At 38.8% G+C, this 25,470-nt stretch overlaps 1 protein-coding gene across 5 annotated transcripts in view; it reads left to right on the top strand.

Moving 5' to 3' along the window:
* Positions 1–24,588, top strand: part of dync1i1 (dynein cytoplasmic 1 intermediate chain 1) — a 60,147-nt gene extending 35,559 nt beyond the window's left edge. For all 5 annotated transcript variants that reach the window (XM_023345216.1, XM_023345217.1, XM_023345218.1 and 2 more), the window contains 7 exons: positions 5,799–5,945; positions 7,614–7,727; positions 7,981–8,114; positions 9,162–9,306; positions 15,485–15,625; positions 18,949–19,074; positions 23,846–24,588. In XM_023345216.1, coding sequence (XP_023200984.1) covers positions 5,799–5,945; positions 7,614–7,727; positions 7,981–8,114; positions 9,162–9,306; positions 15,485–15,625; positions 18,949–19,074; positions 23,846–23,956 — 918 coding nt within the window. In that variant the 3' untranslated portion in view covers positions 23,957–24,588. The remainder of the gene's footprint in view (positions 1–5,798; positions 5,946–7,613; positions 7,728–7,980; positions 8,115–9,161; positions 9,307–15,484; positions 15,626–18,948; positions 19,075–23,845) is intronic.
* Positions 24,589–25,470: the final 882 nt, after the last annotated feature.

Raw genomic sequence — 25,470 nt, 5'->3', positions numbered from 1 at the left:
TTTTTTCTTTTTTTTTGTCCTTACATCCTCTTCTTTTGGTCTAACAGGAGATGACTTAGCAGGTGTCTAACCTACTCTGCATGTGAGATAACATCCCCCCCAAAAAAATCCTCCACAGAGCCACTTTGAGTTTGGAAATTAAATGTCAGGCCTGGAATCCAGTTAGTGGTGCTATCAAGATGCAATCACACTGTTTAGACAGATGTGCTTTTGACTAACACATCTAGGAAATGAAATAAAGAAAAACTCTCTTTTGGTTTGTGAAATTTAAGGACCATTGCTGTATTTGATTCAGTTTAAAAAAAAAGACATTTATAAAAATTGCTTTAGCTAATTGCCATCTTACTATGAACTGAATTACAAGATTGACAGTGTCTTTATCCTTGAAAGTCTTACCAGCTAGCTGTTTTGCTAGTGCTTACCAGACTGTACTGCTGAGTAGACTTGGGCGGGTATGAGATTCTCACGGTATGCTAACCGTAAGTAAAAATACCACACTTTCAAAGTATCACTGTATAGTCACAAAGATTTAAAAAATGTGAAACTGAATCTAAATGCATCTATTTAAAACTATATTCCAGCAATTACCCCTTCTCCATATTGGATGCTTACTCTTACAGTTAGAATAATGTTATTTTAATAATGCCATTTGGATTTTCACACAACGCTTAAGCAATAATTGAGTAATTCAGTAGTAGTTTTCAAGTAAACTTGCTTGTTTTGGAAAATGGAGTGAGCAGAATTGTCCTCTTGCTCATTACAGTATAACATTGAAAGTATGTTAAGGGGCTCCTAATTAGTCTTTCTTGTAAGTGAGTGAAAACTGTAATTGCTTTCTGTCATGAAGCTGACCAGAAGGTTCACAGTAACAAGTGTGGGAGGGGCTCTCCTGCGTCTTTAGGCTCCATGCAGCTTGAGAAATATTTGGTCACTCTGTCACTTTCTTTAGTACCAATATTATTACTCCATAATAGTATTATTATGTTACTCCATGCTACCATGGAGTAACATTTTGCAGCTAAAAATGTAGTTATTGAAAAAGTGAAGCATGAGTTATATTTATTCAACTGGAATTGTTTGACTTGTTAGAAATGGCAATAAGTATTTCTTAATGTTGAACTTCTTTTTTCTCACTGAAAAAATAAGTTCACCAATAAAAAAATTACATTTTTGTAAACTATTTGGTATGAGAATATGCTGCTGGAATAAACAGTGAATTTATTACCAGGCTTTTGTGTATATGTTGCTGTTAAATATGGAGGATACCTGTCCCAAAATATGTTTTGCATCGAGTACTTTAGACAGTACATAATTTCCCTGCAACTCATGCAGTGACGACATTTAACTAACCAATGGCAGAGGCTTTCAGTTTAAGGACAATTAGATAAAAGCCATGTACATGTTCAGTAAATTATAGAATATTTTAACACCAAATTTCCAGTCAGTAACTAGTTGACCATATAATTCACTCTATTTGTGGGCATTACTGCATAAGATGAATTTAGAAAAATCTAAATAATGTGGCCAGAAGGACATTTGTGTAAACACCCAAGTTTCTTTTGTACATCTTGCCGTCTTTGGGACAGACGCAGTCTTAATTTTCAGTAGCACCTCCACTAAGCCTGACTGTATATGAGGGGAATGGTGGCATGACCTGCGGTTTCTCAAAAAGGGGATTCAGAGTTTATTTGGGAATTTTCCTCTTAAGATGGCGACACTGATAGGGCTTTTGAGTTAAACTAACATATGGAGCAAATTGAGGGGTCTCTTGATTTGATTTAGCTTCTCTCTGTCATTACTCATGTGGGGTAGAGATGTTTATGTAGGGTGGTGACTTGTAGAGGAAAATAGAGCGAGTGGAGGACATGGATGTTCTGTGTTTGTGTTTGTTTATGCAAGTAGATTCGCATGTTTATTTTCAAGTTTTGACGGCGTTAATAATGAAATTTAAATCATATTTTTCAATTTTTAAAAAATGGAAGCATTATATGTGTTGCTGTAGATTGTTTCACTTTGACAAATACATCACAAATATGCATCCAGTAAATATTTAAACACACATATTAGAATAAAAGCACTGGCTAAGCAATATAGTACTAGTTTTTGCTGAGAGGAATCTTCACTTTTCTTGTGGCCAATGGTTTAAAGTAGGTTTTTTCCTTTTAATTTAAAACATACGTCTTGCTTCACACAAAAGAAAAGAAAATCAGAAACAGGACAGAATTAGATTTTTTCTCACACTCTTCTGTCCTTGGAAGATTCAGGACAGCTGTGGCTCTTCGGTTATGTCCCAATTGGAATATTGGGGTGAATCCTCATCTCAGCCACATATTCGTAAATCCAAAAGTAACAAAGTACCTCTTAAATTAGATAAAAATGAGATCTAAATATATATCTCACACATACATAAAGTATCAAATCGTTAATATCTCTTCACTTTGTGTGCCTGTAAACATAGATCTGAACGTGAGCGGCATCTTTCCATGAGTCACTGGCATTCTGTAAGAAAGAGCTCATGGTGTGACTGTTCCACCAACCACATCTCCACCGCACCCAAATGTCATTGTTAGAAACTAAAGCTGACTTTATTATAGGGTTTACTTTATAGGCTTAACTTTTGAATAACAGGGAAAATGTGTGTTATTCAAAAGTTGTCAAAGTAAACTTTTTTTAAAGTCATTTGGCAATAGATGATACAAGTGTTACAGTATGATCGGATATCCATCCATCCATCCATCCCTTCCATCCATCCATCCATCCATCCATCCATCCATCCATCCATCCATCCATCCATCCATCCATCCATCCATCCCTTCCATCCATCCATCCATCCATCCATCCATCCATCCATCCATCCATCCATCCAACAAAATAATCACCATACAGTAAAACAGAATACTAAACAGACCGAAATAATAATACTACTACTACTAATAATAATATAAGCTAATTTATTGCTTATTTATGGAAGTGGGAAATGATTTTTTTTTTCATCTTAAGACATAGACAAAATGCTGGTACATAATAAATGAATTCATACCCCCATACACAGATTGACAGGCATTTAGTGCTAAATGCCTTGCCCAGAGGCACAGTTAAGGAGAAAGCTTAAATCAACTCAGCACCTTTTGGATTGAACTACAGGAGTCCACTTAAAAAAAAAAGAAAGAAACTATTCAATGTAACTTCATAAAAACCTTATTGGAGCCTGTCTACAATTTCTGATTGAGACATTTTGGTCTAAATTAATGAGTGTTATGTGTAAATATGAAAAAGAAACGCACTGTAAGCACTACACGGTGCATTGCACAGCCATGTGCTTTCAACAGTGCATGGCTGTTGAGAGACAGCCATGCACTGTTTGCATTGTGCTGCAAGCCATATAATTTCACATGGTTTCACAACAGTTTCTTTCCCATCTCACCTTCGCACACACACACACACACACACACACACGCCCCTTCTGAGATACACATAAACAAGATAGTATGCACAGACTCATAAACACTCCCACTGACAGTCAAATTGACCACCAGCCCATTTCTAGATCACTCTGGCACAAGCTGCACTTTATGTAAATAATGGTTTAAAAATCCCATGGAACCAGTGGATGACATATAGGCATTTTTGGAGGTGACACTAAAGGTCTGTTGTCTAGTTTTGCTTCCAATTTTTCTGTAAGGGGGTTTTATATTTGTAAGAATTTTTATTCTTTTCCTTAAGCATTTAAAATTTTTGTTTGTGTTCCACGTGTTCACTCTGAGCCGAGTGTCTCAACAAACATCTTATTATAGCTTCAAAATGATTGTAAAGATTCTTGATTCTAGTTTGAACACAACTGACAATTCACATATTTTCTGCATGGCAGTGGAAGTATCATGCTGTGAATGTTCTGCTTTCTTAGCAGGGACAGGGAGGCATGTCAAAGTGGATGGGATGATGAATCCAGCTATATGCAGGAAGAAAACCTGCATGAGTTTGCAAAAGGTTTGGTAATTGAATACAAATGGCGCTTTTGAAATTTTTATTTGTCAAAACAATTGAAAGTGCACCCTCTGTTTTCCTCCTACGTTACATTTATGCTGTACTTTGCAGTTATCTGGCACAAAATGTGCAAAATATAAAACACGTCCAAAGAATATTAATACCTTTGCAATCCACTGTAGTTGTTTAATGTGATCTAGACCTTTTAATATAGACATTTTGTAGTTTAGGTGATTATTACCCTCTCAGCTTCTTGTTAGCAAGCCCAACATCATCTTGGCCATTCAAGCCTGGCTTGTAATACACGCTGATAAAGCCTAAAACCACAATCCCTTTTTGTCACACTGTGTAAATAAAGAAAGAGCCCTCATGGCAGCCGATGAGCGACTTTATTTTTATCTCCAAAAGCTCTGTTTATTTTGAGTCTCGACATCTGAGGCGACTACAGAGCCTTTCCTCTGGACTCGGTGATGCCTCTGGAGGAACAAAAACGCAATATAAGGACTGCGTAGGGTTTTCTTTCCTTCTGGTTTGTTTTCCAATCGTCCTTCAAAATGAATTGGGGTTTTGGCTGCTTCGCACATGGTGTGCTGGAAGGGATGGACGGAGAAGAAAAAAAGGACCACTACGACTGCAGTGTGCATTTGGTCTTGGACATAGTTTTGCCTACTGCTACTGTGCTCAATGCTGAAAAGGTTAGTGGAGGTTTTCCTGGCAAGTGGTCATTGTGGCTGGATCTTTATTTTTGTTTTGGGTTAGCATCACAAAACAAATTTTAGCAACATCTATTCCACTAATGCATTATTATTTTAAATTGGAGCTGTTAGAATACCAAATTTGTCATGAAACCATTATTACATCAATGACTTCCTTGTTAATACAGTGATTAGGAGTAGGATTCTGATCATTATTGACAAATTTAGTCTCCGTGCACACGCTAAGCTGCTTTTCTAAGAGCCAAATATCTGGCACCCAGTCTTCAAGACCAATAAATGTGTCAGCTGAGCTCCGTCTAATAAATCTACGACTGTGTTAGGCAACGACGCTGTTCCAGAATGCACCCTGCATCTTGTAGTTGCTCTGCTTTTAATTGTGATTTGTGTCTGGGAGCTTCACTTGGCGCTGTTGTGCTTGTAAATTATTTCTCCTCTCAATTTGTTAAAGCGTTACACCACTTACCCTCCTGTTGCGCTAAGCAACGGGATGAAACATTTTCTCATAATTGAGTCGAGGAGATCCTTCGGTGACCCCGGGGTCAGGGGCGGTTGGCTATTCCGAGCAGAAGCCAATACGGTACGAGCACCGAAGAGGAACCAAAACTCAATAAGCGCGGCAATGAGGGTTGGGAGGGAGTTCAAGGGTGCGCTCGTTGTGATGGAGGCTACGCTGAGCGCTTCAGTGGCTGCTGGAGTTTTGATGCTGTAATGTGAAACGGCTGGTGGTGGACGGGGGTCTACAATTCCCCTCTTTGTCTGGTCTCCACCGCAGCGTCACCCCTCTCTTCTCTCCTCAGCAGACCCTCTCAGTGGCCAAGCTCATCATCTCCGTGTTTCCCCACGACTGCCACCCATTTCGTTGTCTCAATGACTGGTTTCAACTCCCACCCAGTCGAGCATAACTGCTTTAAATCCATATCGTTCTCTTTTCTCACCACCTGATGCCTCATCTCATAATTTCACCAGTCCAATGCATTTTAGCACTCATATCTTTTCTGTATTATCTAACAAATATTTTGTAAACCATCTGTGTCTTTATATTGATGAAACACACAGGTATCCCTTTCCCAAAAACTCTTTCTTCTCTTCTCTTTTCAGTCTCCAGTCGTAGCTGTTGGTTTTGCTAAGTTTCATCCGAACTTGGTGGTAGGAGGAACATATTCAGGACAGATTGTTCTGTGGGACAACCGGAGTCACCGCCGGACCCCAGTGCAGAGGACCCCCCTCTCTGCTGCAGCACACACTGTAAGGCCCTTTTTACATAACATACTGTTAAAAACAAGAAAATAGAAGTGTTAGAGCCCACTATGTCTCTAGCTGCGTTTCTGTTGATCAGTGGATCCAACAATTGTGCAAACTGGAATTATGAAAATAAATTTTGTTGATACACTAATTAAAAAAAACTCATGTTTTTGGATAAAAAGTCGACATGTTTTTTTGTTGGGTTTTTTTGACTGTAGCAAAGATAACAAGAAGAGGTTGTTGGCGCTGCATATTTTTGTAATGACTGAACAAACTAATTCATGTGTGATTCTAATTGTGTTTCTTATTTAATGGAAACACCACAATTGTGAAATTGTGTTTTTTTTTTTTTACATCAGCAGAATATTAACAAAGTTTTGCGCACATTTCTTATGGAAATGCAGCTACCGATCAGTTCGATCTCAGCCTCCGATCCCTGCAAAAAGAAATACTGTTCAGGATCAGTCTTATCAGTTTCCTTCAGACAAGAAAACATTGGTATTAACTAAACATTTACCTGGAAATATCAAGATGTTGATTTGAATATGCTCCCGTACAATGCTGGTTGAAGCAAAATAGACGGTTCAGCCTTCAGGTGCAAAACTCAATTTTCAAACATGACAAAGAATATTTAGGAAATCATATAAACAAACAACAATAAATGGCAACACAAAAGTCAATAGTTCTGAAAAAGTAAGAAAAAAGCAGAACATACAGCAATAGTTTGTGAAACACGAATTTATTACAAAACAACATTCTGTGAACTTTACATAATTGCTGTAGACCCAACAAAACCAGATTTATGCAAATACTACTTTTTTTCTGAAATGTTGTCTTTTACAAAATATGTTTTCAGACTTTTTTGTATTACAAAATGTTCAGTTTTGTAAATGTCATAATTTGCATTTCAGGGTGAGTGTACAACTTATTGTGAGAGGAAAAAAAAACCAACATATCGAACAGATTGCTCAGTTTAACTCCAGTGAACTTGCTCACTCTCAACAAATTACCAATGCATGGACACAGGCAGCAAGTCCTTTTATAGTCTTATGTGCAGAAGTCATGTAGCCCCTTACTTTGCCACATGCCTTCTGTACTGTAGTCTTGAAGAGATTGCCGCTCTAGTCCTCTCCAGTTAGTGAAGTCTAGCTTACTAGCATGGTGCTGATTGCTGAATGGGCCCTTTGTGCAGCGCAGCAGACAAATCAATTACTGGCCAGTAATGATATAATGGCTTCACACACTCATGGATTTGAACAGCAGCACATGTCCCAAGCGTAAAGGGATTGAAAAGGACCACTGCACTCTGGCATGCAAGTTGCCTGTCAACCCTCTGTGCTTTTGGTCCTTAAAGTATCTCATTATGTCATGTGTTTCCCTGTTTAATTACATAATAGGAATTAATAATTTCATATTATTAATAGCAACTTTTAAATGTTCAGAATACGATTGTGATTTTGACAGCCTTTTGCAATTAAGAATTGTCTGAATATTTAACACACAGGATGCCAGATTGAAGAACACTTAAATGCTTCCAGGCACAAAAGATTTTCTGGGATTTTGTTTAGTTTACTTGGTGGCTTTGTCAGAGATGTTACTTTAATGAGAACTGTGGTAACTGCAGCACATTGTTTCACCCCGCGGCTGTGTTTCTGTACGTTACTTCAACAGCACCCGGTATATTGCGTGAACGTGGTCGGCACCCAGAATGCCAACAACCTGATCACTGTATCTACAGACGGGAGGATGTGTTCGTGGAGTCTCGACATGCTCGCTCAGCCTCAGGTAGTGAAAAATGTCACTCATCAGACACGCAGTTCCCACGACCTGCCAGAAGGACTTGATGTTAAGAGATTTACAGGGAAAAGTTGTTGTAGCTCAGTAGTTCTTGGATGTTAAAATGGAGCAAACCTTTGTTTTATTTTCCCCTAAAAAAATTCTTAAAAACTGTCAGTTATCGATATAAATCATGACTTTATGTGTATTTGAAGGCTTTAAAGTGCATAGTTTACCAAATTCATGACATTCCTGTTTATAGGAGACCATGGAACTTGTGTACAACAAATCCAAACCTGTGGCGGTGACAGGTATGGCTTTCCCCACGGGGGATGTCAACAACTATGTGGTGGGGAGCGAGGAAGGCACCGTGTATACTGCATCCAGACATGGCAGGTGGGTGAAATGTTTTGTGCTGATAACTTACTTTTTTTTTTAGCTAGACCTCTGATTATCAGTTTTAACAGCCATTCAAATACCCCCCTTTTTTTTTATCAGTAAACACATGCCTAAGCCCTAAGATGTCATGACAATCACAACACTCTTCAGTGTGGAAGAAAAGGGAAGAGGACTCAGTGTTAGCTATGAGATGTATGAAGTTATTTAACATGAATATTTTCTCTACAGCACATATGCCAGCTGTTCATTCTGGCTCCTACAAGGTAAAAGTTTACATTCTCTAGGAAACAGAGTCTGCTGTTTAATGTTAGCAATGCTAACTGAGCTGGTTGTTATCTATGATGCTGAAAACAGCTGATAATCTACATGCTGTTATCAGTTTGTCTAAGAAATAGAACTGTTTTACAGCAAATCTGACCTCTTAAGAATAAATGATGTCCATGAAAAGCAAGAAAATATATTTTTTTATATTAAATATAATTATTATAGAAATTGATATCCATTGGTCAGAACAACAAAGTCCAGATTGAGGTTAACCATAGGCGTACAGCACAAGGAAAGAACCAAAATAAAAAAAGGAAAAAGGTTTGAAATGTAATTATTTTCTCAAATTAGACACATTTAGGCCTGTTTCTCCTTTTTGTCACTTTTTAAATACATATTCTATGGATCAGTGTAAGGAGAAATCATCAGCGGCCGGCATGTTTATAGTTATTTCTTTATTTATTTGATTTTTATTCCTACTGGCTGTGGTTTTGACAAGCTCTCATTCACAAGAGAAAAAATGATGAACATAGCAATAATGCAAGTAATTAAGAAATTTCACTTAATTAAATAAGCTAATGAAATATGAACTAGAAACAAGAGCTGCTTTAATAAGAAGATTTCACTTTTTCTTTCAAGAGGAATTTGAATTGTCCCAAAGGAATCAAAATGCTCTTAATGCTTCATAAGTTGGCTGATTCGTTAGTAAGTTGATCCCAAGCTCTAAAAATTGCCATTCAATTTTTAAAACTAATCATCAACGTTCGTTGTCTTCTCCAGTAAAGCGGGCATCTGTGAAATGTTCGAGGGCCACCAGGGGCCGGTTACGGGAATCAGCTGTCACAGTGCAGTAGGCACTGTAGACTTCTCCCACCTCTTTATTACATCTTCCTTCGACTGGACCGTCAAACTCTGGAGCACCAAGGTACGCCGTGTGTGAGTCGGGGTGGGTGTGCGTGTGTGAGGGAGGGAGAAAATGGCAGAGGGAACAGATGTGTGGGGGGTTGATTGTGGTCTCCGAAAGGTTACTTAGAGGGACTCCTGAGAGAATGAGGGGAGGGAGTTGAGTACATTGGATGAACAACTATTTGAAAATCAGTCTTTCTCTTGCTATTTGTGTGTTGCCATGCGTGTGTGTGTGTTGGAGTAAGCTCTTTGCGATGTGTTGTTGCATATACTGACTGTGTGAGTGTGCTGTGAAATTAATTAGCAGAAGCCAGGAACTCTGATGACTGTGACCTGAATTCCTCCTCTCAGACGTTGTTATGCTCCAAGGCTCAGTGCTGTCCGGAAAAACACTGATGTGACATTTTCTGTAAAAGTAATAGCAAAGAAGGGATGTTATGTTTGTGCTTTATAGATTTTAAACAGATAAGATTCCTAAATGCATTACAAAAATCCATCCATCCATTTTCTGTACACACTTGTCCCTTAGAGGGATCAGCAGGGATGCTGGTCATTACAAAAATATCTCTCGTAATTGTTCCTCGAAAGTTACGTCGGTCGTCAGAAGGATCTGTGATCATTCTGACAAATCAACAAACACAAACACAAACATTTTGTTCTTTGTTTTTATCATGAAAAAATTAAGTTCAAGAAGATAGGTAAATGTAAAAATATGCTAAATGTAAACCTAGGAATATTACAAAAAAAAAAGAAATTAAGAAATTTTATTCTCAAATTTATGAATATAAGTCACACAAAGTCAAGTTTCCTAAAAGATTTAAAAATTTAAATGAGGGTCATTTAAGTGGTAAGTGTTATATTATATCTGCCAATAAATAACTTTGCCATGGTGTCCAGTCCTCCTGAGCCTTTTTACATGTTTGTCACATTACAACAATATTTATATATTATATTGGGAGTTTATGATAGACTGACATGAAGTCAGACACAAAATTATCCATGACTTTCAATTTTATTTTTTTATTTTTTAAAATAGAAATCAAAAAAGTGTAGTGTATATTTTGCATCCAGGCTTCCTGGGTTAAAAATGTTCTGCAATTACATCTGCAAATTTTTTTTGGTATGTCTCCAACAGCTGGGGATTGAATCCAAATGTACACCGCACTTTTCAGTGAAGAAAAGAAAAAAAAAGAAATTGAAAACCACCTTCTGACTTTTTGTTGTTGCATAAATTTAAATCTAAATAGAATATGCAACATGTGTGCATGTGAGAAAAATACAAGGGCTGTGAATATGTTTGAATAGGGCTGCAAGTCCGGTAGAGTCTACACATGCTTTAGAGATATATACATAACGTGCATCTTGGTCTTCATCGCTTGTTATGTTTTTAGCACTTAACCTGACAAACGCACAGAAGAAATGCTTTGCTTCTGTGTTCACTGATGTGTTTGTCAAAGTCCCCGCGAAACCCCCGAAAGCTCTGACAGGACGGCGCTGGTGCATTCAGAGAATCATGAGGTGGGCGCTCCTCCTCTCGGTGCATTTGAGTGACCTCGTCCACTCAGGGCATTTGCTCTCCCTTCAAACGAACGTGATGAGTTCCATTTGGCAGCATTTAGACGGCAGTGAAATCCAAACAGTCACTGCTGTTGTCGGGAGAGAGGCTGGATAAGAGAAACGTTGGTTAAAACACTGACAGGACATTTTTGTGCTACTGAGACTGAAGTTTTTGTTCTGGGTGATTTTACGTGTCGCACAGAATTACTTCTGAGAAATAAGAGGAACAAAAGATACTGATTACAGAAGTTAGCAGGAGGAAGTAGACTAGGGATTCTAAGTTAAAATTATTGGTTTAGAAAAGCTGATGTAGACTAAAAGAAAGCAACCGTTAAGAAAATCATCTTTATAAGGGCTTGCTGAATATGATAAAACACATAATGAATTTCCCGTTATACCTACAGCCTGATCCTGGATCATGTTTTACTTTTCATACTTGGCTGCGACAGGCCATAAAACATTCTGATGAATTCTGGCGCAGGTTTGCAAGCAGCCAGTCCATAAAGCTTGAGCAAAGAGCCCTGTGACACATATTAAAACATTTCTGCGGATTTTCATCAGGAGAGTGTGTTATTTTTTCAGGATTTGGGAATTCCCTCTCCTTTGAGGGCCACCGCAGGAATGCACGTCTGTCTCTCTTCCAGCATAACCCATGTTTGTGTGTGGGCAGGCACTTACCTGGAGGTGTGAAGGTGTGTGACTACAGACACACCGCATATGTCTCTCATATATCTTAAGAAGGCAGTTTTTGCTGGGGCTGAAATCCCCTAGAGGTCGACCTTCAATCCTCCGGTCGCTCACGCACACACACACACACACGCCCTCGCACTCGCACTTGCAGATCGACTGAGAATTGTTTTCGTATTCACTTGCACGTTTGCCCTCACAGTTCAAAAAGGCCGTTGTACAGAAGCCTGCTAATGTTTTTACTCTCAGTGGTGCAAATATTGTGGCTAGCGAGACCGTTCTGCGCCGGGCCAGAGTTTGAAAATGTCGCGACAGCTGGGAGTGGGTTTATGATTGTGCATAACTTGAACCGTCTTGCTCTCTTGACCCCAAACCCAGCGTCTACTAAGTGATTGGATGAAGTATAATAATTCCACTTTTGCTCTCTGAAGAAGTTAATTAAAGGCCTGCATCACTGTTAGTTCAGGTGATTGTTGAAGAGTGTGGATCAAGTCTGGAGCTGAGCGTCGGTAGGTGTCTTTGGAAATAAGATTATAGCAGGGGTCTGTCCCGGTGGGCTCTCACAGCACAGAATATGAAGGATTGTAATTAGATGAAAGTGTGTCAGTACGGCCATAAAACCCGGAATTAACTTAAACCTTAATAGACACGGTGAACCTGGGTAACAATAATGAAACGCAAGAGTGTCTCCATTACGTTGTACAACAGATGCAATAAACAGAGGAACAGATGCAATCTTTAACTCTTGTTAAGATTAATTAATATCTATATCCAACAAGATGCGCTGCTTCACATTAAGCTCAAAATTTCAGTTTTTAGCCAGTGGAAGAAAATTTTGTAAAGAAAAATAAAAATCGGACACTATTTGGGAATGCTTTTGCAAACATAATTGATCCATTTTAAATGTGTAAAAACAGCATTTAGTGAAGCTGAAGGCTTTTTAGACAAGGGTCATTCTTCTGGTAAATGCAATAGAAACACAGGGGGCCTAATAATGGTCCCAGAAAACTATCCAGATTCCTGGAAAAGGTTGCTGCCATAAAAACGTGTGTTAAGTAGCTTCTTATTTACCTGTAAGTAGTTGATACTGAAATTTCCTCTCAGTACCGCCCAAGGCAGTCCACACTTGTACCACATTTTGTGAGCCGTGACTCAAAGGAGCTAATAGGACAGAAGTAATTTTGGGTGAGCTGCTGCTTACATTTTGGACTGAAGTCAAATTCTCAGTTGTATTTTTTATGCCAGTGTGTTTTGATCAGTGTACCTTCTATTAATGTTGTTGTTTTCTTTAGTATTGCATCTCGTCACCTTCCTAAAATTATGGCCTATATCATTTTTTGCCTAACGTGATTTTGACAAAAAAAGAAAATCACCACATCTTTTTTTTGCCGAAAAATGATTTGGGCAAAAAATAAAAATCACTTTTGGCAGAAAATCACTTTGGTTGTTATTTTAGGAAGGTGACGAAATATTTGATGTCTTGCACAATTTAAAATTAGTGTTTTGCAGCTTTGGTCTTGCAGAGTTCTGATAACAGAGTTCAGGTCCTCCAGTATTACTTTATTGCACTCTATTAAGGTATGGTTCTTTTGCTCAAACGTGCAAGAAGCTTCGTATCCTACTATCACTGGAAAGATAATGACAAGCAGGTACTTTCTGTGTGGCGCCACTCGGATTAAACTATGTTTTGAGATGAGTTTCGAAACTTTTCACAATCTTAGGAGATGGTGGAAATGACCAAAACAGAAGCTTAAGCCTGAATCAGTTCTGTTGATTTTATGTAAGTCATGTATAATTTTGACTTTATATCCAAAGTGACAGATTTTAAAGCCAATTAAAAAAGAAAAGGGTTACTGCAGGAAGATGAGCTGTGATAAAAGATGACAAGTAAAGAATGAGGACAATGAGCGAATGATATGGTGAGAACTTTAAACGTCGACCCACCAACTTATTGAATGTAAAACCTGTGAGGCAAAGAACAAGAGAAGAGTTCTGCTGTCGTCTGAATGGGAAACTATTTCAGTCGAAGCTAGAAATGTACTCGGATGTTTGTTTGCGCCGTGTTTCTAAGTGCGTACGTGTTGTCTCCCAGAAACTTTGTAGCAAGACAATCAAAGGGGAGTAGGGGCTAAGAATGAGGAAGAGAGACAGAATACTGTACATTCTTTTATTTCGCTCCTGCAGCCAACCTGTCTCCTCTCCACGACCCCTCCCTCTCTTCTTGTCAGGAACGCAGTTTTGTTTCTTAAGCCCTTGGAATCTGAGTCGTCAATCTGAAAAATGGGGATTACACTGAGTCACACACACTGAAGCGGAATCTCTGATTTTAACACTTATAAGTATGCTTCATCGTGGATGGCAGCCATTAGGAGGAGCACAGTGTTCGTTTGGTCCAACGGGTTAATTATCTAGGGCACAGCGTTTAGTATTGTTTTAAATATTCTTGTGCAGAGAACATATTAAAGATGTTTCCCTTAAATAGAAGTTCAAAATCAACTGATGAGACACAACAACTAAAAGTCTGACTTACAGAAAATTACACTTTGGTTAAAGTGTAATAAAAACTAACAGTACAAAACAAAATAGAAGTATAGGCATTTCTGTAAAAATGTTGATTGAGAGCTCAAAATGTAATTTTTTTATTTAATTTGTTAGTAGACTGCTAAAATTGGTGCAAGTTGAGATTTTTATGTTTTGTAATATAACCAGTTTTTGCCATATCTTTTTATTGGATTTGAAATATGACATAAAAATGATTATTATGTTAAGTTAAAAAAAAACCTTACTGCGAGTAGGTAGCCCCCAACAACTTAACATATAGAGTGGACAAGTCTCTAAACTCCAAATCAATTAAAAATTGAAATTTAGTCATGATTTTAAAGATATAACCAATGTAAATATAGAGAGAAAAATGTTTGCAGTTTATATTTATAGTGTAATGTCACCAGTTTATCTGTGCTTGTCTTTTGTTCCCAGTGTAACTGGGGAACACAATAAACAATAGTCAATAAACAAATGCCAGCTGATCTTTCATTCCTAACTGTGTTCCAAAATGTTCTTCTCCAAACATTGTTGCCAGGCCAAATGAATAATTATGAGGAATAACATTGTCTCCTTTTTTTGTTTGCTTCCAAGTACTTAAATAGATAAAATAACACACAGTCATGTAAATATCTCTACAAATTTTGCTGCATTATGATGTAAATTCAAATCTGGACTTGTGTGTGTTCTCTGTGTTGGAGATCTCCTTTCCAACAAAGTGTACTGTAAATAATAACAAGTTATGGTAATTTAGTATTTGTCCACTAGAGAGCACTGACAAGTTTTCCATGCAAAAGTAAATCTCCCACATCTCCCACGGCACCAGATATAAATCTTTATTAATATCAGTTTTATGTTAACAGTGATCATCAGCTGATATGATTGCAGAGATTACAATAGCTCTTTACCGCCGAACATAACCAATAAACTCGTCATTAATTAACCTGTTCATGCCTGAAACGAGCACATCCTCCTCGGCGCGCCTCTCGTTCCCGTCCACTGTCTGCCCCCTCTTTCTCGTTGCATTCTCTATCTCTTCCCATCTCTCTGACAGCTGTTGTGTTAAGGTTACAGTATACCTTGTGGAGGGGCCTTCTCTTTCATCTCTCCCAGCGGTTTTATGGCACTGTGTGAATGTGCAAGGCTTTTTAATTAGGCTCTGCACCCAGACAGGCCCCAAGGCTGAGGCAGCGCCGCTCTGTCTGAAGCTCACACACTCCCTCTCTCCATTCCTTTTCACTCGGTGTCTCTCGCTCTATTTTTTTGCCGTCCATCTCCAATGTGTCATCTCCTGTAATCTCTCCGTTTTTTCTTCTTTCTTTTTTTTTTCTGTACAGTGCTATTTCGCACCGTGCCACTCAAACACTCGTCCACAGTTATCTTCTTATTTTCTCTCGCCCCCTCTCTTTCAGCACAACAAACCGCTGTACTCTTTTGAGGACAATGCCGACTATGTGTATGACGTCATGTGGTCGCCCGTGCATCCTGCCATGTTCGCCGCCGTGGACGGCATGGGCCGCCTGGATCTGTGGAACCTCAACAACGACACGGAGGTGTGTGGATTTAGGTCACGGTGGGCGTGTTTTCTGTGTCATCTTGTTCTTTGTCAATATGCGTGCCTGTTTGGTGTCCTCCGGGTCTGTTGCTGGGGCTCAGCCCGAACCGCACAACCCAACACCCAAAGCTCTCTTCTTCACACACACACCCCCACACACACACACACACACACAAGATTCAAGATTCCCCTGTAGGCGTTTCTCACAGCTCTCGCTTTAAATCTGACTGGGTGACATCTTCTCGCTCTGGCTCCCACCCAGCCACCCCGCTAACATTTCTACAACCTCTGCCTAACGTTCAGACGACCTCAGAGACCGTCTTCCTCCCAAACTGTGTCCCGTCAGAGCAGTGCACAGATGTGTCGGCGACCACAAGGAGAGAGCCCCAGCCCTCAGTCCACAGTCCCATGAAAAATAATGATTAAAAGAAAGAAAGTTCAGGCCAGCATGGGCTGAGTTTTGAAATGCTGTGGTGTGACAGTTATTTTTGAGATGAGTGCATTTAAGGCCATTTGAGTGCTGGAATTCAACATAATCATGTGTAGCATTAAGCAAAAAAAAAAGTAAAAGGAGTGAATAAATGTCTAAAGTTATGAGCAGATAGTTTTCAATCCTATAACTTGGTCCCTTCATTTCATTTGTCATTAAACATGTATTTCTGCTAGGGATTTTGTTTAAATTAGTTTTGCTTAATCCAGACCTTTTCACACAAATTCACAAAGTGCGTTTGTTGGCACCCCTAGGGAAGCCGTACCAACACAGAAAATTTTGAGAAATTCAGCCTTTGACTTAAGTACATTAAGATTCATTAAAGAAAACATGTATCTCTCCTAAGGGCATAATTGTTTTTTTTAACAGAATCATTAGAATTACTGGGACAGTTGTCTTTATTTTAAAATAAAGACAAAACATGTATCTCTTATTTATTACGGGGTGTCTTTTTTGTCTCTATTTTAAAATAGGACAACTGAAACATTTCATTCTGAATTATACTGCTTTAAGTTGCCATGTTGGTCTGTGTATTCAAATATGAAATTATTAACCCATAACTTTTCAAACGGAAAATAAATATAAAATATGTAAATATGTGGAAAAGCATCTCCTACCGGCTGTTATGTACTGTTGGCTTTGTTAGAGTGCAGTCTATCTTGATATCTATGAAATACCAGGGAATCCTGATTTAATGAAATCTGAGGGGATCAGTTGTTGTAATTAGTTATTTTTAGCTGGATATTGGCCCAAATCATACACAAAAATGCTTCATCAAACACAAAATTGACCTTGTGATTTAAGTCTTTTGATTTAAATCTGCAAAACCTGTAGCTGAAGAGAAGAGACCAGTACCCTTGATGATCTGGACAGCTCATTCGAGGAGGAATAATCAATTATTTTGTCTGGTTAAACCTTCAGGAAAAGTTACAGAGGAAGTCTATTTCCAACTGGAGGTTGTGCAAAATAATATCATCAGAGTGGGAAATAATTGTAATTTTTCTTTACATTTACATATTTTGCCCTTCTGAAAAAATGTACTCAAAAAGTGTTTTGTTCTTTCTGAAATGTTATGTTCCAAAACACAAGATTTATTTACACTAAGGTTTTGTATCACAAGTGGCAAATGGGGTCAAAACTGTCTGTACTTGCATACATATACTTCATCTTTTAAAGACTAGTGAATCTCTAGGGTACAACTTCTTCTTCACACCGTTCAAACTTGGTAGGGAGTGAACTTCAATAGACCATTGTCAAAAACAAAAAAACAAGCAACTACTTTGTTGTCTGCTTGTCTCCTTGCTGGAGCTTTATGTCCTGTGGACTATACTACAGTTATTTTCATCACATTTATTATAAAGGAAAAATGTAACTTCAACCATGATTCCGTAAAAAACCTTTCTGTCGTTCAACCCTGTCAGCAGACAACCTTTGATCATTCAGGTAAAAGTCCAGATAAATGGATCCTCCATCTTCCTTCCTCCTTGGTTTCCATGGACACACCAGTGACTACAACCTTAATGCAAGTCTGCGTCAAGACAGATGCTCTCACTCCTCTCAAATAATAAGCTCTCCCTCTTTTCCCATTTTCTCTACCATACAAGACTCTCATGTCTTCCCACTTTAGCTCCCATCTCTGCGGATTTTCTTGCTTTAACGCACGCCGCTGTGGGAGCAGCAGCTCCACTGTCTGCAGCGCATATTCCCATGGTTCCCTCAACAGCAGCCTTTTCACAGACAGAGGAAGAGTTCATTATCGGGGGCTTAACTCGCCTAACAATGTGCTTTATGAGAAACATTTGCACAGACGAGCGCTCACGCAAACGGATGCGTCGGACGCATGCACGCACGCTCGCTCGCTCACACACTAGCCAGTCTGATAGCAACAGGCTTTCATTGTTGCCATCATATTAAAAACACAGAGTCATAACAACATTAACAGAGCAGCGTAGCGTGCCTGGTTCTCATTTCCACCACACACACACGCAGTTTTTAAAGCTCTCCGTTCAGATCCACTCTTGCGGAGGAAGGGAAGCTAGTGGGCTAATGGCAGTCAGTCTGTGGTTAGCTCTGCTTTAAATGCGCAGGAGCTCGCTGTGCGAGGAGACGCGATGCCAAGGCCTCTGTCTCCACTGGTGACATGTGTCAGACTCGCCTGCCACATGTCAGGAACAGTTTATGGAAACGCTGCAGATGGTTTTGGGTTTTCAAAGGTGCAACATGAGCACTAAAAGACAGAAATCAAGATTCAGCTCGGCCCATGCCAGCAAACATGCGCGGGTTATTTCCAGAATACGTCGGCTCGCATGTGTCCGGTCGAATAAAAAGCTGTAAATGTGACAGCTTTGTATTTGTAACCTCCGGCACATCCAGATGAAGCCACCCTGTTCTTGTGGTAAATTTGCTCTGTAATCACATAATGTAATGTTCCAATTTTTCAATAAACATTAGGACACGTTGCAATTAGGGTCACTAAATAAAATGTGGTAAGGTTTCAAGAGGCTTGTCATAGTACGTGGCTGTTTATTACTCTATTTTGTCTTCAGAATAAAAGAAACCCGCTGCGAATGATCTCGCCAATCAAGAGGGAATACTTTACAGTGGCACTGCTTCTGAAGTAATAAACAAAAAAAAACCTAAGCCAATGTTAATAAACTTTAACTGTTAGCAAATGTTTAATTGTGGCAGGTAGTATCTAATTAGTAGTTTTACTTTTCTTGTTTGAACTATTATTTTTGCTGAAGGGAGAATATGGCTTCACTGGAAAATGAAAGGCCAGGTAAATATAATGTATTTTCATCATGTATTTATTGTATTTTTTTTCCTCCTAGGTGCCAACTGCCAGTGTGACCATTGAGGGAGCTTCGGCTCTGAACAGGGTTCGCTGGTCATCGGGAGGGAAAGAGGTGGCCGTGGGCGACTCAGAGGGGAGAGTTTGGATCTACGACACAGGAGAGGTACATAAAACAACCATTGAAATGCTCTGCTGGGGCACAAAATAGTCCTGCAGAGGTTTTCCTTTGCTGTTGTGAACGAAAAGTACATCCTGAAAATGTTACAGTTTTGGTTAAATACATTAATATTTACTCAGCTTTTTTTTGTTTTTGCTGAGGGCTCACATGTTAGATTCACATTGACTCCTATGATACAGAGCTGAGAGGCTCTCACGAGTTTCATTTTCAATCAAGTCCTAATTACAACATAGGTGCAAAAAGCACGAGGAAACTAGAATAAAAACACCAAAATTTGCAGTCGCTGGACAGGAGCAGGTAGAGAGAATTTTACTACCAGTAATTTGACCAAATAGTGTTTGTAAAAGAAATATTGGGTCTCAGTACATCATGGATGTCTATGTCTGTGTTATTATTACTAAATAGTACAAAGCATGTGGAACTGAATCTTAATCTCTGAATTTTTGGCAACTGTTTACTTACTTATCAGGAATAAGTCAAGAGTTTTACAAAACATTTTCAGCTTCACACTGCTGTATGTAACATTTTATTCAATGCATCTTGAAAGTGCTCCCATCACAAAGCAGCCAGCTAAAGATTCAGCTCTAGCCGACGCGTTTTAATGCTTGAAGATGTTTTTAGCTTAGCTGCTTGGCTAAGTTTAGCATCTTTTTTGTGTGGTAAGCTAGAGGGGAGTCAAGCAGAGCTGGTGGCCTCAGTGCTGGGTTGATGGTAATGAAGAGGCCTCAATAAAACTGAGTGAAGCTGAAAGGTTTTATGGGTCCTTTAGGCAGGGTTTTTTTTTTTTTTTTTTTGGGTGTGTGTGTGTGTGTGTAGGGGTGTGTGGTAATGGGGTATTTACTTTACTGTAAACTTGCCCATGTAGCTAAAACTGGGAAGAGAGGTTTTTTTTTTTTTTTTAAGGAAACAAGAAGTATCTCTGGGAATAACAGCAAGTCTGGAGACTTTTCCAAGAAGGACAAAATACCAACAATTTCCAAGTTTCATTTTACTCTAAGCATTTTATTTTAAGCATATTTACCATCGGGGTTATCTATTAAAACTTTACAAGTGTTGCCCTGTGTGGAAAATCCAAATCACAGGATAAAAACTCAGTCCCTGTTGTCTTGTACATTTCAGAGTAATGAAACTCCTGATTTTCAAACCTAGGCATCATTAGGAACAAGCCTCTCGTAGTCGTTCTGCTATTGCTTACGCCACTCATCAGTACTACGTACCTCCCCTCTCCCCCGCTCCTCCGTGACTGTGGCCAGGTTTCTGATTAATTACAGCCTAGCCATGCGAATGGCTTGCAGACATCTTGGGTGGTGGCTGCGGCTTTTGTCCCACTCCCTCTGAGTCCAACTGTGCTCAGCTAAAGAGAGGAACAACATTCGGTTTGACCCTGACGGTCTGTGCAGCTCATGTGACAGATTTTCCATACTGACAATGTGGCTCCTTGGACTTCAACACTCGACAGATCGTTGGATGTGTTCTTGCTGGCAAACTGGTGGTCTGTCATAAAATATACACCAATCAAATTAGCATGATTATGTTTACTTTTTCTTTGGTATAGTAATTGAATGTTTTCACTGTTAGGAATTGGAAGAATTGCTGCTAAACCCCAAATAATAGTCATTATAATTTAAACAGAACTGTTAATTTGGATGCTTTTAACAAAACAAATCTTCTTTTTTTTTTTTGTCATAACATCCAATCTAATTGGTGAATTAGGCATTTCTGGTAATTTTGTTCAGTTCAATTAAAAAATATTCCCAAAGGGAAATGAAATGTAACTCGCATTATTCATATCTCTTCTAAGAGTTGTTTTAGATGTTTATGGCTGTGAGCAGAAAGCATCTCCTGTAGTGGTCTGTATTACTGCAGTTTTGAAGAAGCCCCTGACTGAAGAGAATTTTTTGTTGTGTGAAAGTATGATGAAGAGGATGCTGCATGTAATGTTTTGTTTGATTTGCACAGTCATCTCCAGAGGAACAAAACCAGCCCTCTTTATGAGCTCGTTTAGCCTCGTTTTAAGTCTTTCGTTTTGATGCTGCTTCTGTTGGGATAGCAGAAGAGATTACACTCATAATAGATTTATACTGATGCACCTATATCACTTTTAAAACTTATTTTACACCAAAACATTTCAATGCATTTTGCGTTTTCACTATGTATTTCACACACAATCAACATGTGACACATTACTGCTTGTATTTATTACTGTTTTCTTAAATAATAATACAATTTTCACTCAAATTAAGAGTTCTTATGAAACTGAAACCAGAAATGTACATACACTGTGCAAACAAATACAAACAAACAATATGAATTTTCTTCTTTTCACCGACATTTAATCAGACTAAGCTTTTTCCGTTTTAGGTCGTTTACGACGACCAAAATTGTGTCTATTTGCTAAAGGCTACGTTAACGACATGCATCACTCTTTCGTACTCTCTTCAAAGCCAGAAGTGTACATACACTGAGATACACTGTCTTTAAACAGTCTAGACAAAACCAGATGGTGTCATGAGGTTCTATGGAGTTCAATGGAGTGACGCATTGATGTATTTTAAGGCACAATTCAAGCACTCTGCTTCCTCGTGTGACATCATGGGAAATTTAGCTGAGATACCAAGGAAGTAATTGTTGACCTAACTAACCTTGGTCAGACTTAACATCAAATTATGGGATCTAAAAGATTATAAGCCATTGTGACCGTGTGCAAAACAATGTGCTATATTCGAATTGATAGATTTCAATCCAAATGGAAACTTGTGCAGTGTAAACACGTCAAGGAAGTCAAAACTTTCCCTAAATGCGCTACATAGCTCAATAACAAATTTTAACTTTTCGTGATTTATAGCGCCGCTTTTTCTCATTTGATGCTAGTTGATTCTTTTCCACTTTCATCATTTTATCATCACTAGGTCACCCCGCTGTAGGAGCCATTCCCTTATGACTCCATTCCTCAGAACTAACAGTGTCGTTTATTTCCACTAAACCCCATGTCACTTGAATTCAGTTCACTGGAAAACATCCACATATTCAACTGACCTTTTTCTGTGCCACTTTTTAAAATAGGATAGACAAGAAAACACTCAGTTTGTGTGCTAATTTTAAGTCAGGAAATAGCTATCAGAAGAAAAAGCTCCCTCTACTGTCCATTTAATAACTAGTAGGTTTGAAACAACTGGAACTGGAACAAACAGGGTTTGACAAAGAGGTAGATAAATAAATATGCAAAGTTTATTGTTGGAGTATATCTTCATTTTTTTCAGTTTTCAGATTTTGCTGCTGCAATGAACATAAATTTATTGTAAGACCTTCCACACATTTCTCAATCATTGTGAAGGGTGCTGTTTTTAAAATGAACTAATTATGCCCTCTCCTTTACAGCCTCCTGTAGGGGCAGCCGTGGAGTTTTCATGTGATACTAATATGCTTGCAAAATGTTTTTATCTTCATGAAGCTGTGCGCGACTATGTAATATCACTTAAGACTCTCTCTGTGTGTGTTTACATGTTTGACTTTTATTTACTTCTTAGGCTATTTGTGAGTTTTTTCACCCCATGAGCTGGCTGAACTATATACAATCAGAACAGAGCTGACATTAAATTTGATTAGACTTTTTTAAAGGTGGTGTTTTCACAGCCAGATTATTCATTTTCTCTCTGCTGGAAGCACTCCGCAGCGACAGATAGACAGCGTGGGAGCGGCACAGCGAACAAAACACGAGAAGCCTCTGAGTTTTTCATTAATGATGTTTTTTTAAATGATATCGGTGCTGCTAGCACATGTCTGCAGGATCAGGGCGACGATCGGAAATGTATTGCGAGTCTGAGAGAAAGGCAGCTCATGGTCGTCACACTGAGCGCTCCAGACAGTTACCTGCTGTGTCCATGTGGACATTTTCCAGACTTTATACCAGGTGGCTGGCTGGCTGGCTGGGTAAACTCTGCAGATATTAGCACTCTTAACAGGCAGCTCAGCTGGACAGTGTCACTGTGAAAACTGCTTCATAGGCAGAAGTTTAATTTTTTATCTTCATATCAGCATAGAAATAAAAATCCTGATTTCTTTTAAATGTGAAATTGAGAAGCTCATCAATCAGATTGTAATGCTGAACAAAGGTAATGTGAGCAAACGCGGCAATCTAGTTAAAAATTGAACAGAAAAAGCCAAACCAGCCTGGCAAAATATGAAGTATTAATCACGGCATTTGTCAAATAATGAATCGACTTTCTGAGCCACATTTTATTTTTAATTCTTGTTTACGCAACCTGATCTGTAGAATAACGAAATCACTGTAACAGAATCTGTCTGGCAACGTGAAGTAAGGCTACAAAACAGAAAAAGCAACAACATCTAAAGAAATTGATAAACGATGGGAAAAACACTCAGTTATGGTCAGTATTTGTGATTCAAGAGTAATAAGGAGATTTCCGAGGTGAAAAGCCCTGCTGACCAAAAAGAAGACTTTCACACAAAGTGTTTTTCTTCTTCACTTAGTGTTGAGGCACTTTCCATTATGCATACTAACCCATATTAATGCATATTTGGTGTTTGAATGATTTAAAATAGGCAGTTCTAAGCATTTTTAGATGAAGGAAGTGGCAAGTATTCATAGATTTCTAGCTATCCACAGAGAGTTGTCCCTAGACCCCACAAATAATGCAGCATATTAATGGAAAGTTGAGTAGAAGGAAAAAGTTACATCCACATCCACTCTCCCAGCATTAACGACCTCGCGCCTTTGTGTCTGTGACCTTTGCAGCTTTCCGTGGCCCACCCTGAGGACTGGGCGCGCTTTGCTCGCACGCTCATGGAGATCCGCGCTAACCGGGCGGACGGTGAAGAGGAGGGCCCTATGGAGCTGGCTTCATAGGAAGGGACTCCTAAACCAAAGTGGCTGGAGAGCAGGGAGCTGGTGCGATTCGGTTGGTGCCACTGTAGCATGTGATGCTCACTCAGCTTTTCCTTTCTCTGCTTTCAAGCACACCTTCACGTCTGCTCAGAACAAGGCAGAGCTTTCATTGTCATTTTGCACTGTGTACATGTCTTTTAATTGTTTCTCTGTCTTTATTTATTTGCTTATTGACTTCAGGTGGTGTGCTGCTTGCATCTCGTGAGCCTACGGTATATATAGGGTGGCAGTATTATAGCCTTATGAAGATATGTGTACTGTAACGAAGCTTTGTACAGCGTTAACCATTAAGGCAGGGTCATAGAAGTTTGTCATGTATCATTGTTTACATATATAACAACGACTTTATGTTCAGCTTTTTTCCCCTGTTGTTTTAAATCTGCATGATACACCAACTTCAATATTCCAGATGCAGGAAGCTCATTGTAGCTGCTTTAGTTCAGTCCGGATAAGGAACAGGTGTGTTTTTTCTCTGCTGAATGACGGCTTCTGTGATGAACTGTGACAAGAGCTATATTGTAACTCAGAGTGATTGCTGTCAAATGTTCTATGTTTGCTATTAAAGCATACATAATAAACTGCTTTCTTGCTTCTTTTTTTTTTGTGCAGTCTCTTGTCAGGTAATAACACAACCAGCATATGGTGCAGGTGCTTTTTTTATTTACCATAGAGATGTAGTTGTATAGCCCTGCTTTAAACTTCACCATAAGTCTATCTCTAACTTGGCTGCCATGACGCTGTGAGGCCTTCCCAGAACGGCTGTGTGTATTTTGAGAATAAACAACACGTCAGCGTCACGTCGGTTCACTGATAACGTGAATTCCGAACGCTTTTGGTGACAATGGTGATTTGCTAGAGGTATCAGACTTAAAGGGGTGGTGTACAGAAATGTGAAAATTGAAAACCATTTATCACTTTCCTTCCATTTCGTTATTTGCTGGTCTATCCCATAACCTCAAGACGAATTGAAGTTTGTGTTTGTAATGTGACAACATATGAGAAAGATCAAATGATGCGGATCATTTTCTAATCCATTGCATGAAAGTGAACTTCTGGATTTGTCACATAAACTATGTTTTTATTTTATTTATGAGCCACAGGGTCATAACTTGTGTTGTGTAAAGATGTTGAGTCATCCTTTGTTTCTTTATACTGTGTATCCAAAAAGCCTAATTTTATTGCAATGTTTCTAATAAATATTATAATATTTTAGGATTTCTAATCCTAAAATCCGGATCTGACCCAATGCATTTTCTAGCTTTCTAAATGTATTTTAGTTTTTCTTTTTTTTTCGACTTGCTTTCAAGTTGAACAAGTTGAACTTCAGCTGAAATTAATAAGCAGCCTTATCAGATTCCCACAGGACTGTGCTGATGACGTTTCCGAGGCATGCAAAGCATTCTGCACATTGTTTTGATTCGTGTCTCGATGTTGAAAACAATCTTAAATTCAGGTGTCTTCCTAGCGGCGGCAGA

This window comes from Xiphophorus maculatus, chromosome 13, assembly GCF_002775205.1.
Source record: "Xiphophorus maculatus strain JP 163 A chromosome 13, X_maculatus-5.0-male, whole genome shotgun sequence".
In the NCBI taxonomy this organism is placed as follows: Eukaryota; Metazoa; Chordata; class Actinopteri; order Cyprinodontiformes; family Poeciliidae; genus Xiphophorus; species Xiphophorus maculatus.
This window is presented reverse-complemented; position numbering and strand designations above follow the sequence as displayed.